The sequence below is a fragment of the Anabas testudineus genome, chromosome 9 (assembly GCF_900324465.2).
Source record: "Anabas testudineus chromosome 9, fAnaTes1.2, whole genome shotgun sequence".
Classification (NCBI taxonomy): Eukaryota; Metazoa; Chordata; class Actinopteri; order Anabantiformes; family Anabantidae; genus Anabas; species Anabas testudineus.
The window spans coordinates 3,646,246-3,664,420 of record NC_046618.1 but is presented as its reverse complement, the minus strand read 5'-3'; the positions used below and the strand labels follow the sequence as shown (position 1 = coordinate 3,664,420).

General features: G+C 39.8%; 3 protein-coding genes across 3 annotated transcripts in view; 1 reads left to right on the top strand and 2 right to left on the bottom strand.

The window, feature by feature from the left end:
* Positions 1–829: 829 nt before the first annotated feature.
* On the bottom strand, positions 830–6,146 carry ppp1cc (protein phosphatase 1, catalytic subunit, gamma isozyme). Its single transcript, XM_026343664.1, has 7 exons — positions 5,759–6,146; positions 5,203–5,334; positions 4,794–5,024; positions 3,774–3,878; positions 3,308–3,531; positions 3,009–3,143; positions 830–1,482 (listed from the first exon to the last, which is right to left on the bottom strand). The coding sequence occupies exons 1-7, from the start codon at positions 5,811–5,813 to the stop codon at positions 1,393–1,395; spliced, it is 972 nt and encodes a 323-aa protein (XP_026199449.1). The 5' UTR covers positions 5,814–6,146; the 3' UTR covers positions 830–1,392.
* A 2,570-nt stretch (positions 6,147–8,716) lies between these two features.
* On the bottom strand, positions 8,717–11,723 carry myl2b (myosin, light chain 2b, regulatory, cardiac, slow). The gene is made up of 7 exons (XM_026342402.1): positions 11,618–11,723; positions 10,214–10,303; positions 10,029–10,104; positions 9,771–9,875; positions 9,579–9,657; positions 9,449–9,497; positions 8,717–9,352 (listed from the first exon to the last, which is right to left on the bottom strand). Exons 1-7 carry the CDS (start codon positions 11,618–11,620, stop codon positions 9,248–9,250), a joined length of 507 nt encoding a protein of 168 aa, XP_026198187.1. The 5' UTR covers positions 11,621–11,723; the 3' UTR covers positions 8,717–9,247.
* A 5,278-nt stretch (positions 11,724–17,001) lies between these two features.
* cux2b (cut-like homeobox 2b) overlaps positions 17,002–18,175 on the top strand; it is an 80,980-nt gene continuing 79,806 nt past the window's right edge. The window contains exon 1 of the mRNA XM_026343374.1: positions 17,002–17,246. Within this exon, the coding sequence (XP_026199159.1) occupies positions 17,184–17,246 (63 nt within the window). The 5' untranslated portion in view covers positions 17,002–17,183. The remainder of the gene's footprint in view (positions 17,247–18,175) is intronic.

Below are 18,175 nucleotides of genomic sequence, written 5' to 3'. Positions count from 1 at the left end.
TGGACGAGCTGTACCGTGGACGAGCTGCACCGTGAACGAGCTGTACCGTGGCCTCGTACACGCCGCTCTGCTCGCTGGGTCTTGTGACTGCTCTGACGTCACACAACATTACGAAATCGCCGCACCTCCTAATAAGGAAATGTCACTCTGTCAACCTTTGACGTACTGAAGTTCGAAACGCAGGTGTTTTCACAGTAAACTGGGGACACGCTGCTTCACTGAAATACTCATACATGTGTGGAAGAGGCAGATCAGTGGCTTTGTGGAGGAAACAGCCTGAAATACTTTTTTTCCAGTGTAATAATAACTTTATTATTATATATTAATGTTACTAGTAATAATGATTAAATATTATTATATCTATCACTGTCCTACTCTCTATCATTTTGTGTGTGTGCAGATGCAACAGTCTGTACTGTTTGTAATCAGTTACAGTGTGCAATTTATTTTATATAATATCCAGTTTGAAGCTGTGTTTTGTTTTTAAGCAAACCCACAATTGCTGATGCCCCAGATACTCAACTCAATAGGTAAATTAACCTAGGCATACATAGAGCCTGCAATAAAAACATAGTGATTTACAACATTAACGTCTTCACTGTATTTCTGATCAATTTCATGTTTTGAATGACAGTGTAGGACACTTGACTACTTCCCTGTCTGAACTATAATTTGTACCACAGCATATTCTGTCTCCCCCTTGTGGGTATTGACTGATGGGAGGTTCTTCGTTCATCAAGTATTCTTGAGAAACAGGATTTGAAATTTACAGCTCTGTATATCAGTTTGCATTGTGATTTTAAGAAAGAAATGACAGCCAGAGTCCAAGTTCCCCCTAAAATACACTCAAAGTTTATTAGAAAGATTTAGACATTACAAGAGTGCTTCCTTATTCATTTCATTTAGCACAAGACTTGTTTAAAAATGTGACAACGCAGTGGAAAGTCAATGTTCTGTGACACTGACTGTAAATCAACCATAACTGAGGTTTTACAGAACAGGTGTTTGTGACTTTCCCCATAGTTTTATAGCCATTAATATCCATTATTGACAGTGAGAAAAAGATGACAAAGACATGAAACTGGAAAAATTGTGCACAGCTTCAAACAAGGCATTCCTGTGCATAAATAGCCATATTGTTACATTTTCCTGATTGAACAGTCATATGTGGCAAAGACTAGCTGCAAAATGGAGTGCAAAACACCTGAGGTTTTCATGGTGACATATCAATTTACCCCTGTGGACAAAACAACAAAATATTTTGCTTTCATCAGGTAGGAGTGGATATCTTTTCAGTATTGGCAGCATGAAGGATAAACAATCCCTCAAATGCAGAAGACGAAAGCAGAGCGGACGAGAGAAACTCCGGTCATTTGCCCCTGACCCATCCCCTCATTTCTTGGCTTGCTTGGTGACCATGTTGCGGGGAGGAGTCACAGGACGGCTGCCGTTCGGCTTCTTCTTCTCAGCTGGTTTCAAAATCTACAGGAAATTAATAGAGAGGTGACATCACACTGCTGTAAAACACAGCTGGAGAGAAGTGTTCTTTATGCAGGTGCACAAATGTTAACTGTAATGATAAGGAAAGGTACAGGATGTTATTCCTGTACGATAACTATATCATGACATACAGAGAGTGGGACAGATTTTACAGACTTTACTATATTGTATTATACCGTATGTGCTTCTTGGTATTGTAAATGCACGCCAAGCCATACAATTACACAACATGCATAGATCTGCAGAATTGATTGCTTTGTGCAAGTTAATTCTACAATATGTTTGTTTAGATGCATTTTTTTCTGTATTTTTTCTTTATTATTTTCTACTATGTTCTGCATTTGTATGTCTAAGTGTTTCTCTGTGTAATGGCTACTGCAACACCAGCATTTCCCTTTTGATATTAATAATCTATGTTTTTGTTAATACCCTTGACTTGGATACAGATCTGATCCCATTTTAGGACAAATCAATGCAGACAGCCATTAAATTCCAAAAGGTACACATACTTTTTCTAACCACTCTATCTCTTCATCTATTGGACAATTGTTATTTTCTAAACTACATTAATCTATTAACTCTTATAAGAAGACAAGGAAATACATTTTTATACACTTTTCTTTTTTTTTTTACACTTCCTGTTAACCACATTTGGACACACAATATGGCCTACCTCTGGGTAGCTTATTTGACATAAAAGGAGCCTGTGAGTGGTAGAAGTGCCGATTTTGCTATGCCAAGACGGCTGTTTGTATGACCATTTCATGGCAGGAAAACAGCCTTGTACTTGGAAATGTGTTGGCACCTACTGAATCAATCTATAATATAACTCCAGCATGTCTTCTGTTCAGGTGCTCACATTACCTTCAGATCAGATCTGCATGTTTAGAACAATAATCTTTTTAGTGTTATAATATGTGTTCCCTTAATTCTAAAATAATTCCTCTTAACGTCCACTCGTCTTTGCCTAGTGTCCTTCATTCCCTCATTCCACAAAATGTTTTCATTTAATTTGCTTCCTTGACACATTTGAAGCAGCACTATCTGGCAGATACAAAAAAAATTGTTTCCAACTATTTTAAAAATCGATTTTCACAGATTTTATCCATTACTTGTTGAAATTATCATTAAAACCCATTAAATAAACCTCAATCGTATAGAAGATGCTAAAAATAAGCTCATCATGAAAATGCAACCCAGATCGTATATCAGTTGCTAGAACCGCAAGATCAAAAACATTCTTCCTGAATTTTGTACCTACGCTGATAGGCATTTTGTATCTTACTGCTCTTTAACAGTTCTAACCACTGGCCTTATTTCAACAAAATTGTACTTACGCAATAAACCCTTGGTATGATGCCAACACATTGTCAGCACCCTAGTACAAGGTACTAGAGTAACAACAAATCTGCATGTAGTTCATTGATTTCTAACGAAGGAATATTTTGGGGTATGGCAAACTAAAGTGCAATTCTAAAATACCTAATGCACAAAAAATGGCATCTCACCTGAAAAGAGCACATGAGGGTCTCATCCACGCTCATCATGGCACCAGCATTGTCAAACTCCCCACAATAGTTGGGTGCTGAGAACAAAGTGACGAGTTGTCTCTTTGCGAAAAATTCATAGCCATCCTCAACAACCTGCAAATGAAACAATAGTAGAAAAGACAAGATTACTTGATGTTACCTCAGATATAGTGCTACAAGGAGTCACAAAATCACTGTGTACTCAGTGATCAGTGCAACAAACAGCCATATTACACAGTCACATTTCTCTCTAGATTGACAGGGGCTACTGTGATCACCTGATGGGCACGACAGATCAGATCCAAATCATGCTTATGCAGAAACTTCGCCACCACCTCTGAGCCAAAGGTGAATGATACACCTCTGTCATTTTCTCCCCAACCCAAAACATCTTTGTCAGGATCAGACCAGAGCAAATCACACAGCAGACCCTGGTCAGGCACATCAGTGGGCCGCATGATGCGTCTAATCTGTTCCATGGACTGAAGGTCAGGTGACAGTCCTGAATGGAACGGCAAAAAGCACAAACAGGTTTTGAGAATACCTTGTACACATGAGTGAAGTTTACGTCAGCTAACAAACAAGACAGCAGTACTCAAGGACAAAAAAAAAAAAAAAAGTGGCTGATGCCAGAGCGCACTTTGGACATGCTGTATAAACCTAAACCACAGTGGAATTCATGGGCATAATATAAAATTCTACACTTTAAAATCATGGTTTCATCTTAAAAAAATAAGAACCAACCTCCGTGGCAGCAAAAGATCTTCTCATCAACAATTGCAGCAATTGGGAGGCAGTTAAAACAGTCTGTGAAGGTCTTCCAGAGTTTGATGTTGTACCTTCTTTTGCCTAAAACATTAAGACAACAAATTTTAATTTATCATGGAAAAACATTTAATCCACTGCTGTTGCATGTGTATAGCTCCCACACAGCTAATTCAGCCCCAACTTACACAGATCATTACAACTTAACAAATATTACACTGCTTGTCCAAAAAAAAAAAAAAAAAAAAAAAAAAAATCACACACTAATATTTTGTCAGAATGCTTTGGCTTTAATTACAGCACGCATTCACCATTGCATCATTTCTGCAATGTCACAACATTTTTGCCTGTCCTGAGTTGCATTAATTAAAATTTTCACCAAGATCTTGTGTTGCTGATGGGAGAGTTGACCACCGTGCAAGTCTTCTTCCGCACATCCCAGAGAACCTCAATGAGGTTAAGGTCTGGACTCTGTAGTGGTTAATCCATGTGTGACAATAATGTGCATGCTCCCTGAACCACAATTCACAATTTGAGCCGGATGAATTCTGGCATTGTCATCTTGGAATATGCCCGTACCATGAGGGAAGAAAAAAATAATGTGGTCATTCAGTATATTCAGGTGGTCAGTTGAGCTCATTCTTTTGACCCATCAGACCACATGACCTTCTTCCATTGGACAGTTCTTAACCCAGTTTTAGTAGTTTCATCAATCTCTTTAGATGTTTTCTTTGCTTGATGCCAATAACTTGACCCTTCTGAAACAGATTAACATCTTTTCCACGACTACAGGATGTGCCTTACGACATGACTGTTTATGAAATGAGAAGCTACTCACTGCATCAGTTGGGGTTAGATAACTTAACCAGCTGAAACATAATCATTCATGCAGTAATTATCCAATGGGAGGATCCATATTTAGTTAAATCCAGATGATGACTTTTTTTTTTGACGAGCAGTGTATATAGTTAGTTATTAAATTCAATGCTTGTTACTCACACTCATCATAGAAACCATATATTCTGTTGATTGAAGCACACTCGTGGTTTCCCCTCAGCAGGAAGAAATTCTCAGGGTATTTGATTTTGTAGGCCAGCAGGAGACAGATGGTTTCCAGAGACTGCTTCCCCCTGTCCACATAGTCTCCCAGAAACAGGTAGTTGCTCTCTGGAGGGAAACCCCCATACTCAAACAGCCTCAGTAGGTCATAGTATTGCCCATGGATGTCACCTGCAGGACAAGGACAAATAAATGCACATACAGTATTAGTTGTCTTTTGACTTATAATTTGCTGTTGTGAAACTTATAGATGAAGCAAGAAATGCATCTCAGAAGAATATATGATGCCGGTTAAATAGTAATTCATTATTTTCTGGTAGATACACATATCCTTGCAAATAATACTTACCACAAATCTTGAGAGGAGCCTCCAGCTCCAGAAGAATGGGTTGACTGAGAAAGATCTCCCTGGATTTGAGACACAATCCACGAATCTCGTTCTCCTGCAGCTGCACGTTCTTGCCAGGCTTTGCTCCTCTGACTGAATGAAATATATACAGTATACACTAATAAGTCTGCAAACAACAACAGCTAATAACACGATTACAGCTTGTTTTACAATGCCTGCTGCAGTGGCTCTATGTGGCGGCTGTATGGGACCAAAGGTGAACATGCAGCAAAGACCTATTCTGTGCCGGAATGCGCAGTGTTTAATGTCCTTCACACACACACACACTAACGTTTTATACAAAGGCACAAATCACAGTGAATAATGCCGGTTAACCTTACGACATTAAGAAAACTATTGTAGTTATCGTAATCGGGTAGATAACAGTTTACTAGTTGAATAAACACCGGCTAATGATAGCCGCACGTCTACTAGGCACTTAACGTTAGTGTCTGTCAGAACAGCATCCAGATAGTCGAAGCAGTGTTTTATATGTCATATTTCAGCATTATCTTACCCTCTAAAAGACGTTGGATGATACTGTCTATGTTCAGCTTGTCAACATCAGCCATTGCAACGTTGGCGTTAATAAAAACCACTCAGTCAAATCTAGGTCTTGGCTTGTGAAAGCTAGCCCGCTAGCTATCCTAGCATTAGCTGCCTAATGTTAGCTTCGTTTATTTTCCGGCTTAGGCTAAAGATGTTGCCGTGTCCCCGTTTCTATTGAGCCGCTCGTCGACACTTCGAACAATCTAATAAGCTACTTAAACATCGCAGTATATAAAAACACACATCCGACGTTGGCTTTTGCTGAAAAACGAGGACTAACAAATAAACGTCAACCGCACTAGCCGTTAGCTAGCGATAGTGCCGTGTCTGTCTGTTTTTCTCCGCCGCACCTTGTCCAGCTAACCAGCGGCTGTTACTGCTGCAACACTGCCCCCTACTGTACCGGACGAAGAAAGACCCTCCAACCTAACTACACTCCGGTCTGAGGGACAACATCCATTCATCAACTTATCTAATGTTAGCCTTCACAAACCTGAGCAACATGCTATGATGTTAGTGTGGTAGTTGTTGATCTTGTTGTCTGAGCACAACAAATGCACATTTTTATTTTTATATGATAATTGTTGGGAAGTTTGTCCAGTCAAAATGTTCAAGGTGGATGAGCCTAAGTAGTAGTTTCCAAAGAGTTCAGAGACTGTAAAAAAGAAGAAGAACATAATAGGAATATGTTTTTTATATAGGTATCTTGATACTGTATTGCAGACTGGAACATAAACTGGGGCTGTTTCCCTCCAGAGAGACACACACTAACATGGGAACAATATGAGAAGGGCTGAGATCCCAGATAGAGACGTCATCAGGAAACACAAAATAGTGTGAACAGGAAACATTCAAACAACATCTACTATCCACCGCTTCATGTTTTCCTCACTCCTATTTTAATTTAATAGACTGTCAAAATGCTTTTTCTTTTCCAGGTAATCAGCTGTACATCAGCTCATATTAAGCTTTAAAGACTTATGGCACCAACTCACTGTAATATAGTAATCTTTAACATGGTCATTTCTGTGACATACATGACTTTAACATTCCTATTATTAATGCTATGTTTTCCCCTTAAGTCTACTACAGTATATTCAATAACTGCATTGAAAAACAGCTGGGTTAAAAACGAACTCAACCTTCACTTAGCTGCTGGGTCACTGTGGGACAAAATACATGCTGGGTTTTACTTTCTAAGCTGTAATGGTGGGTTGTTCACACGACCCAAACTAATGATGACGTGACACAAGGTTACCCAAAATATATTGATGTCCTCAGAAACCTAACAGAGGAGGACTCATCCATCAATTTAGTACACGTCATGCTAAAGAAACCCCTGCTTCATGTAGTTCACATCAAAAACAAAAAAGCCTAAATGTAAAGGGTCCCCAGCAATGAACTAGTCTTGATGACACAGACTGACACAGCACAGAAAGCCTGTCGTTTCATCTCTACACAGAGCGTGCAGAAATGATTTCTGCATTTTCCACATATTCCTGTTAATTACACAATAGAAGATTAGTGTTATAACAGAACTGGCATTTACATTTATATCAACATTTAAAGTAATAAAAAGCTTAATACTTACCTAATATTTACTAATACATACATAGCCCTGCAGAACACAGGCGTGATTACCAGGAAGAAGACTTGAAATCCACCTGGAGCATGGGGGTGCTGATGAACTATATTTACTATATTTTAGGCTTATTCTAGATTAGTCCTGTTGTTTTTAACTTTTAATGTCAGTTTGAATCTGCAGCTGTGACATGAATGTCTCTTATCTTATCTTATCTTATCTTATCTTATCTTATCTTATCTTATCTTATCTTATCTTATCTTATCTTATCTTATCAAAACCACTTAGTGCAAACAAAATGTACATAACAAAATACTGACCAAATGCAAATAAAGGTAAATGCTATAATTATTTTGAAACATTAATTTGGAAGCTCCCCATTATCAAAATAAAATAAGAGCAACAGGATTCTATAGAAAAAAATTGTTTGTTATGGCTGGGATTTCTTATTTATGGTTGTTTCTTTCCAATTTAAATAGTTTCTATTTCGTTATTTATTATTATTATTAGATATTTTTGTTACCATGTTACATTTTACATCGATCATTTGTTATTTTTACTTTTATACATTTTAGACTTGGATTACCGTCATAGTTATCAAGTATACTAAGCAGTATAAACATTCTGAAGACTTTTCCTCTCTTGTAGATGGATGGAGTAAGCAGAGTTTTTCCTTTTAGCCAGCAATATAATCACAGGTAGAGTTGCAACTTATAATTAAAGGGATCCAGTCATAATTCCTCATGATATAGTCCTAATCAGAGTTTTATTTTAGTATTTCAGAATGAAATAATGAATAATGCAAATTGGTCAACACATCCATCTGGCCGTGTGTGTGTTTTAACTTTAACAAAGCTTTATTGAACAAATAGCCAGCCAATGATCACATATCGTATTATTTATCCTTGGCTCAAAGCGGCCTTAGTAGAGTCTTTGTAATTTCTGTTTCTGCAGAACACCATAGCCACGTTGTGATACGATAATTATGAATAGTCTTGAAATGCTATCGTACTGTTTGAGATAAAGTGTATTAAAGTATGCAAATAATTAGCTGATTTAATGATTGGCAAAAGTAAAAGTAAAAGTAAAAATATTTAGAATCACTTAATCCATTAAAAAGCATTAAAAATACCTGCACAGAACAAAACTTTAACCAATTTGGCCTTTGAACATTCATGTGTGTGAGACACTGTGCGAGATCATGGGCAGCACTTATGCTCATGATCCATCGGAGAACACATGGAAATCCTTTGGCAAAACCTTGTTCAGTTCGTTTCTGAACTGCATGAAAGTGCACAGTCACTTTTCCATATTTGATATTTTATTATCTTTTTACATGTCCAGGACACACTCTTCAGTCACCAATGTCATGCTTTTTATTCAAACAGAAATTTCACGTGGGGCAGTGAGACTTGTAGCAGCTCAGTTATTTAGTTCACTGCTGTGCAGTCACATGACTTTACACACCCAATCGCACATCATTACTGAATAAAACTCATACTTCTTTCTTTTCTTGTAACCTGTGAAGATTCATGGAGATCTATTTTTGTAAAGCCAAATGAAAAAGAGTAAACTTTCTCACAGCAAACTCCATCATAGGCATATGTTTCATTTCTAAGTTACTGGAAAGCTTCATATAGTGCAAACATAACTCATTGCTCAAAATATCTCATATCAGAACATATTAAACCAGTTATTTTCAAATGTCCCATATGTTTTATTTCACCTGCAGTCTTACATATCAGATGTAATTATGTCCTTCCACGTTGGCTACATTTCTAATGACTTGTTATTAAATTGAAAAGCACATCTGAAGCTGAAATGGGAACATATACTTTCCGACTGATGATGAGAGAAATCTCTGGTAGAAGTAATCTATTCCTGGTCTTTTTCTTCACCGTGTGTGATCACATACACCAAGTTCTTGTAGTCTAAGTTTCCAGCTACATCTGGAGGAAATGCTGCAAACATCTGCTCCATCTATGGCCAAGAAGAAGAAGATTTATGAGAGATTTAACAATTTAACAATAAATCAACTCCAGTATCTGATGGAACAATCACAGGTGGAGCTCTAACCTCTTCAGGGGAGAACCTGTCTGCCTGGGTGGTGAGCATCTCTGTCACACTGTGAACACAAGCAGTGGTGATGAGCGGACCGGACACATTCACCTCACTGAGAGTCAGTGTACGAAGCGGTTCTACTCACAACTCTTTCTTTAACGTTCCTTTTCCCTCAGGATCAAACACTTTGAAAGCGTTGAGGATGGTCTCCTCTGGGTCAGCACCTAAAGAGGAACCGTGGCACCACTGAGCGAGCGTCATAGTTAAACATCTTTTTCCAAGAAATAGCCATGGCCTTGAATATTAGTAGTTGTAAGTGTACAGAACAGCTCCTCACCTTTCAGTTTCTCTCCAAACATGGTGAGAAAGACTGTGAAATTAATGGGACCTGGTGCCTCCTTCAGCATCTCATCAATCTCCTCTTGCTTGACATTTAAACGACCTAGAGCAGGATGAGACGTTCTTTAGAGCTTTTCATTGTTGGGTAGTAATTGATTCATTGGTGGATTAATAGTGAAAAATCCATTCTAAATCATAATGTCCCCAAAAATGGCCCCCCAGAGAGAGACATCAGCAGGCAGGCAGGTGGGCCTACCTAAGGCTGCAAAGGTGTCTCTCAGGTCATTCTTGTCAATGAACCCGTCTCTGTTTTGGTCCATGATTGTGAAAGCCTGCGGAGGTTTTATTGCATGCTGTTTCTCCAGTATGCACAGTAAACTTTCAGCACAGAACAAACTGCTTAAGCTCAATGCAAAAGAAAACATTTGCCAAAGCACTGACTTCTTTGAACTCCTGGATCTGGGCCTGTTCAAACATGGAGAACACATTGGAGCTGGCCCCCTCGGCTCTCTTCTTTGCTTTCTTGGGTGCCTGCAGGATTCGACAATGACACTGTAATTAGATCCGATACTAATGACACAATCATCACTCGAGTCTCTGCTTCAGCTTCACTCATTATCGGTTTTACTGTGACACATGCGCTTATGATAACAAGCCAATGATCAGCAAACTTGCAGTGTGTGTGTGTGTGTGCGGCGTGTGTTGGAGGCATTAATTGCACAACAAGCAAGGTTTATAGTGGGCCATGCATTTCATTAGTGAGGATTACAAACACTGTCAATTTGCTGGGGAAATATTTACTCCTCTACGTTTTGTGAGAACACACACTAAAGCCCGAGGAGGGGGTGGTCTGTGCTCACAGTCCCACAGTCACTCACACTGGGGATAATTCTACGGGGTCTTGGTGACGACTAGATGGTACACAACTGTTTGAACAGAAACTCCAGCAGTGGAATAGTAAAAACCAGTGAGAGTGGACGCAGCGTGATGACATCACACTGCTTGGATTCACAGGCCTCTCGACAGCTGCTGTCTAACCCTCACTGTGGATTAGCTCTCCTGTATACCTCAGCTCCGACAGGTGCTTTGTTTATGTCGTCTCTTCATTTTGTTTTTTAGAGCATTCGTACAATCACGGGACACGAGCCAGAATGCTGCCCAGTCATAGATCACTTGGGGCCAGGAGAGAACAATACATGAATTTATTCCTGACTTATTTGTAGCCTGCACCTGTTGCTCTCTTTCCCCCCTTGTTTCCTCTCCTCCCTTGTGTCCTCCTGTTGTCTCCTCTTCCCTGTTCTTTTTGCAAATCTATTTTCCTCCTCTCTTTCACAGTTTCTCATCCTCTGCTCTCCTTCTTGGTCTCATTTCACTCCTCTAACCTCGTCTTTCTTCCTTCTTCCTCCTCTCCTCATCATCCCCTCATCAGTCCACTATCTTCTTCTCTCCCTCTCTCTTCCCTCTTTGTCCTCTCCTTTTTCATCACCTCTTCTTCCCTCTCCTCACTATGCTGAAACTAACACATAAAGTTTTTAGAAGAAACTCCATCGATGTGAGTAGACAAAATCAATAAGTCATCAATAGGACAACTGGAGTGCTGTCCTATTGATGTCTTTGTTAATCTTTATTCAGTACCATTAAGCATATTGACGTGAAGGGTATTGATTCATTATCATTGGTGTGAGTAGAGCAAGATTTCATCAATATATAACGGTATACTGTACAATTGTATTACATATGTAATACTCCATAGATTCAAAAAGCATGCAGCAGAAACAGGAAGTCTCCTTGGTATTCAAACAGGTACAATCAAATTCCATGGCAATGAAATCTGCGCCTACTCACCATGTTTCAATGGTAGCTGGATGAGGACTAAACAGGATCCTTGGTGCTTAACGATGGAGCAGCACACAAAACAAGGGGTAAATATACTGAGCCTCTCCTCTGTGTAATGGTGCAGACTTATGGGCTATAAATACTCCATGCCTTCTTTAGGCAGAGACCCAGGTAAAGAGGGTTATTCCCTCACCACCCCCAGCCACCATTGTCAGAGTTCATGAGATTTAAGGACAATAGCCAAACACATACCCCATTACTGTGACCCAAAATAGCAACAGGGCATAGCTTTGGCTCAGGAAGGACTGTTGTGTTTATTACTGACAGTTGTACTTGATGGGATCCATCATCCAGCTGTCCGGTTAGTGCCTCACAAGGCCGCAGCTATGCACTGATGGGAGCTGATTCTTGGTAGCACAATAAACAGAACTGTTAGCTAAATCTTTCTGAGCCCCAATAAGACTTGATCATAAACAGTGGGACACAGCCCAGCTGTGGAAAACGTTAGTGGGAAGCAATGCCGTTCATCTTTTCTCTGAACAACACTGTCAGACAGTTCCATTTATGAGACTCGACTCGTTCCACGGGACCACAGCGCTCTTGGTTTTGTGTCTTCAACAAATGGGGAGACGTGAAGTGATTTTTTTTTTTTGTGATAATAGAAGAATGGCAGATTTAAAGTAAAGACTAGAATCACAAAAGAATTGAACATAGTCCTGTGTGAATACATGTGTCATATTTGTAGTTTACTTGATTTACAGTTAATCCAACGTGGGCATGAACGCAATACAACATCACACCACAGTTCACAACCTCAAAATCAGCATCACACTGATGACGCACATCTCAAAAGTCCAGATTGTTTCCACTTCCACCACTGTCATGTGAAGAATAGAAATTTCTCTAATGCACAAACTTTGGAAATGAACAATATTTGCATTTCTATAGAGTGAATTGAATTAACTGAGTGGTTTCACCCAGATGACACAACAACGCATTTTGGGTGAACCGGCCCTTTAACCGTTTGCATGACTGCAGACAAAAGCTACACAGGGTCACTTGAATGGAGTGTGTACGTTTCATAACAGCTGTTTACTTTCCCCCTTGTTTTCGTGTAAAGGTGTCAAGCCCGTGTTCAGGACTGAAGCGCGCCTCTCTCGCAGCAGATGTTTTGACGTGTCGTAGCATGAAAGGCACAGGTGTAATTAATAACCTCAATTATGGCTGCACTGCAATTACATGTTGCAGGTACCGGGTCCTGTTGTGTTTGATGGCTCACGGGCTTGACTTGCTGGAACACTTACATTTGTTAATGTTATTAGTCCCACGTGTGCTTTCCCTGATTTCGTGCTTCAACATGTTTGATGTGCAAATGGGTCTCAGGCCTGACCTGAAATAGTGACAAATGCCTCAAATTCTTACAGCTAGCAAGTGGTGACAGATGTTGAAGCCTGAACTGAAGCCTGACAACTAACAGGGTCTATGTTTAACAGTGGGGATTACATTTTTATCACATCATGTTGCTGTTTCATACTGGATACTCCTCCTTTACCTGCAGAGATGATCAGTAGCTTATTACATTTACTCAAAATACTGTATTTAGGCACAATTCATGCCTTCGCGTTCTTTACTGGATGATTTCTGTTTTGTGTTTAGCTTTACTTCTCTATATTTATCTGACTGCTTTCTTTGGCTTTTAGTTACTTTGCTTGTGCAGTTTTATGTCTATGTAAAATATAATTGCCTAGTAAATGATGAACTACCTGTCAGTACAAATCAGCTCCACCTCTAGCAGCTGCTGTTCTAGATAAAAAGTTTTCAATAGCGACAAATTCAATACAAGTATTTGCACTTTTACTTGACCCCTGTCTTTGTGTACTGCTACCACCTCTTCTGTGAGTGTTCACTTACCCTTCGTGTCCAGTAGGTAGTGCTAGCAACCCACAGCAGTCAACATCTGTGCCGCTGCTGATGTTGAAGGCTGATCATTCCCAGCAACACGGAACCAAAGAATAGATGCACAGTTACATCGTGGTGGGTCAGACACACATCACATTGCCTGTATTTGTATATTTATATTTCAATATTTGGATATTGAAAAAAAATCCTGATATGATTGTGTGTATAATATACCAGGTCTTAGCTCTGCTGTTTATATTACACTGACAACAAAAGTGTGGACTCATCTGTAGCAGTGTGGATTTCAGGTTCCCACTGTAAACAATACTTTTATGGGGATAAAGTGAATTTATTAAAGGTTTACTGATATGTCTCTGCTGTTAAAGCTTGTTTCTGCTTAGAGTTAGAATATGTGAGCATATCCTCAGTTAAAAGAGCTCTTTCATATTTTGATACATGTTGGGATCTTTGTTATTTAAAGTAATTTATTGGTTAGTCGAAGTTGTAGCTCAGCTTAGAGTAATAAAAAAAGTAAAACATTTACACACACATATGATCACACCAAGCCTAGAGCCAGAGCTACTGGTGATTATCGTAATGGGTCTAAAAGAACACTATGTATGGTTTAAGACAACAAGAGAGTGGGGTCAAACGAAACACTTCTGACCCCATTCAAAAATTGTTAAATATTATACAACTTAGCTATGTGTAATACATCCCAAATAAATTCAATTAAAAAGATTTTGAACCTTTTAAAAACAAAGACAACTCATATAATCAAAATGCCTATTTTCACCATTATATTAAAATGTTTCACTGACAGAAAGCATTGCATTAATTGTATTTATCTCTCTATTGTAATAATAATGTAGTTTATTTAAACATTAAACATTGAAACCAGGAACAGAGCTGTAAAACCAAAGTGGGGTTGAGGTATTTCACTTGACCCTCCATCTCCCAGTATTAAAAAGCGTCTAACATGACAAACTTATTAACTGTTAACTAAGATCAAAAGCTTTCATATGTTATGTTATAGTAATCAATAATAATCAATATAATCAATAATATTAGAGTTTGTTTTCTTAGCAGAGTGATAAGAAAATAGTACTACGATGAACATTTTAAATGTGGAAAAATGTAAATTCGTGCCTTAAAGAGGCAATAACACTCAGTGAAAGCTCTGGTGGAAGCTCCTACTGAGCATGTGCAGAATACGGTGCATTATATGACACCAACTTTTTTTTTATATATATTCAAGCGTTACACTTGACCCCACTCTCCCCTACCAACCTTCAACAAAGCATGACATGGCACAATTCTGCTTTAGGTGGTGCTTTTTCTTGCCCCACCATAAAATCCCTAAAACAATCTCAGAGAAGCTGCTATCACTCATCAACAATATGCCATTTCATTAAATATACGTCAGCATTTCCAAAGAAACACAGTCATTTCAAATCCCTCATTCAGTAACCTCATCAAAACAATCATTTCCTTGTTCTTGGATAATTTCCCCTCTGTGCGCACAGTGCTCGTTTGAGGTAATCGCACATTACTTTTTTAGATTAAGCTTTTTCAGAATAATGTATTAATTTGAACGGGGTGACAAGGTTAGTGGAAGAGGCCCTTAGCGCTTTGTTGATGACAGCGGTGAATGGGAGGTCAAGTTTATATTCAGAAGTACAGAACTGATTGAGGCCATGATATTCAGTCTTTTTTTTTCTTTTTTCTTTTTCGTAAGGCTAAATGTGGATTCAGGGGCCTCACAGACAAAGCATCAGCGTCTGGAGGTGGAGATTGTGGGTTTAAGTCCCACCTGGGTCCCCACAGAGTGTGAGTGCTCTACATTCCTGTTGAGCCAGAACACAGTGTTCCTTGCATATGAAAATGTCTGTGATTATGAATACCTTGGTTGATCTGCTGGAACGAAAAAAAAAAAAGAAAAAGAAAAAGTTTTTTATACTGTGAACAAAGTGTGCTATTGGTCATGGAGGCAAGGTTAAAGATTGAACAGAGAAAACGGTACATACTGTACATCCTGCCTGAAGTGTCCTGGACAACAGTTCAGACTGGAGTATCTTCACTCCAGTCTGACCCTGCCCCTCTCCTGTGCAATTATAGAGACCAGGTTTGTTTTGTTTTTTAACTCAAATGTTAATTAGAGAAATTAAATTTTTGAAAAAACATATTTAAAAGCACCACTGCGTATCTGTGCTGATCATCACTATCTTCCTTATCATATTTGAATCCAGCATTTTAGCCTCACCCTGGAGCCACAAATAAAATGCAATAAGGAAAACTTTTAATAATCTGCCTTCACTTTCCCCTTAGGTGTTTGTCTACGGCAGAGAAATATGTCATTGTCCCCCGAGGTGGTAAGAATATGACTCACGAGGATATTATTTCCTACCTTGGACTGATTTTCATAAGGGGTATCAGCTAGGAGCCACTGTACACAGCGGGGCTGGTGCACGGTGATCAGGGGGTGGATTAAACCTTTGGTTCTGACTGATACCTTTGCTCAGAGGTGAAGTAGAATTAACAAGGGAAAAATCAGCTAATGCTCATGTGCACAGAGCCTCCTTCTGACGCTGTTACGTCAGCAGGGGGAGCACCTGGTCCCAGAGCTGTGGCAGCACAGCAGCCTACCTGAGCTCCCTGACCAGAGCACTGAGCTGTAGGAAGAGCACCCTCATGTTAGATGAAGTCAGACAGACCATAGTATGTCACAGTTTACATGTGCTCATATTGTCACTACCTCTAAATCATTAACATATCAAATCAGATTTTGCATACATGATTTATGCATGGTCTTATTCTTTTCAGTTCATATGAATGTATAATTAAACAGATCACACTGACTTTGACCACCAAAGGGCTACAAAGGGGCACACACTAAAATCCAAATTTAGTATATAAAAACTTAAATAAAAACATATAAAACGTTCAACTATTATATGAGTAATAATGCATAGTTATAGTAAATGTGCTTTAAAAACCAAGTGCATGTCAGTATTCAAAGAATAGAGTTTGGTTTTATTTACTATTTATGTAAAAAAAAAAAGGCCTTAAAATAGTTGCACATACAGTTAATCTGCATCAGCTTTCTAATAATAGACTCCACATGTCGATAAGTCATCGTATATCATCATTTCCAGCTCTGTCCCGTGTGCTGCTGCTGTAATAAACACGCAAAAAAAAAAAAAAAAAAAAAAAAAAGAGGAGGCTTGGCTAAATTCCCTGAACTCCACTAATCTACACATCATCTCCTTCCCTTTTCCAGACGGTATTGATCAACCTCAGGCTCTACGTCAGTATTGATAACTTTGCCAAAGCAAAATCAAGTGCAATTGTCCAGTTAATGTGGAGGACGGAGGCACGGATCCACTTGCTCTCGTACTTTTCAGAAAAGAAAAAAAAAAACAGCAGAGAGAGAGAGAGAGAAACCAAAACAACAACAACAACAACAACAACAACAACATTAAATCGTCTACTTTTTCTCTACAAAACCATGTTGGCACACTTGTCAAACATATCTCCGGACTCTCGTGTTCAAGTGTGCTCGCTACTTTCTTTTCCCGAAGTGGGACCTGTGATCGGAGACGCAGTTTAACGAGGGGGAATCCAGCCCACATATTTATTGCAGCCGCTGAAAAAAATCTCCTCAATATCCCCCAAGATGGCCGCCGATGTAGGATCGATGTTTCAATATTGGAAGAAATTTGATCTACGGCGGCTCCAGGTTAGTGCTATTCTCACCTTTCTCGGCTTATTTTGGCAGCGGTGTGTCTCGTCGCTGTCCCCCGGCGTGTGTCGGCGCGTTTGGGCGACCGTGCGGCGAAAGCTGGCGGTGTTTGCATTGATAGTTATTAGAAATTGATCCCTCTTCTGCCTTTGTTCGGTTCAATCATCGATCAGCGGTGAAGCGACCGCGGAGCAGCACAGCCTCCGTCAGCCACACCGATCTGGGATCAGCACCGCGGACAGCACTGCTCTTTACGGGCTGCTGCTGTTCCTCCTCTCGTTGTTCCTCCTCTCTTCGCTCCTCCGCTGTCCGCGTCCGGCACCGCCGCACTCACACGGACGGAAACTTTTAATGCGCCCGTGAATGTCGGTTCTTTGGACGGAGGCTGTAACTTTTTCCGCCAGCCTCATGTTTAATGCGGTTGGTGTCGACGGCCGTAGAGCTGCTGCTGCACCTCTCAGTAGGCTACTGAACCATTCCTGTCATTTACAGCCTTTCTCTGCATGTTGGCAACTTTGATTTGCAATGAGGAAAGTTTATTTTGAGGACGTTAGCCGCCATGCTCGGACATTTTATCATAGAAATATTTCTCTGTGTGTGTGTGTGTGTGTGTTGACTGTACATTTACAAACCTAAGTCGTCGCCTATTTAAGCGGTTATTTGTGGGGGGACAGGGCAGCTTTCACACGCTGGTACACCAGTGTTTCTAACTGAGAGCGTGGAGGAGCAGTGAGGGGAGCAGCTTGGATCTCAGCCGTCATGTGAACCTGTGCAGCCCCGGTACACGGCAGCTCCGCAGCCTCCATAGCTCCGAGCACCGGGCTCAAAGTTGGATTGAGAAAGCCCGGTGCTGTCAGGCTGGCTGTCTGAGAGCAGACGCTGAAATAAGGGGGAGAAAGCTAAACGCTGTTTTCAGTGTCCACTCG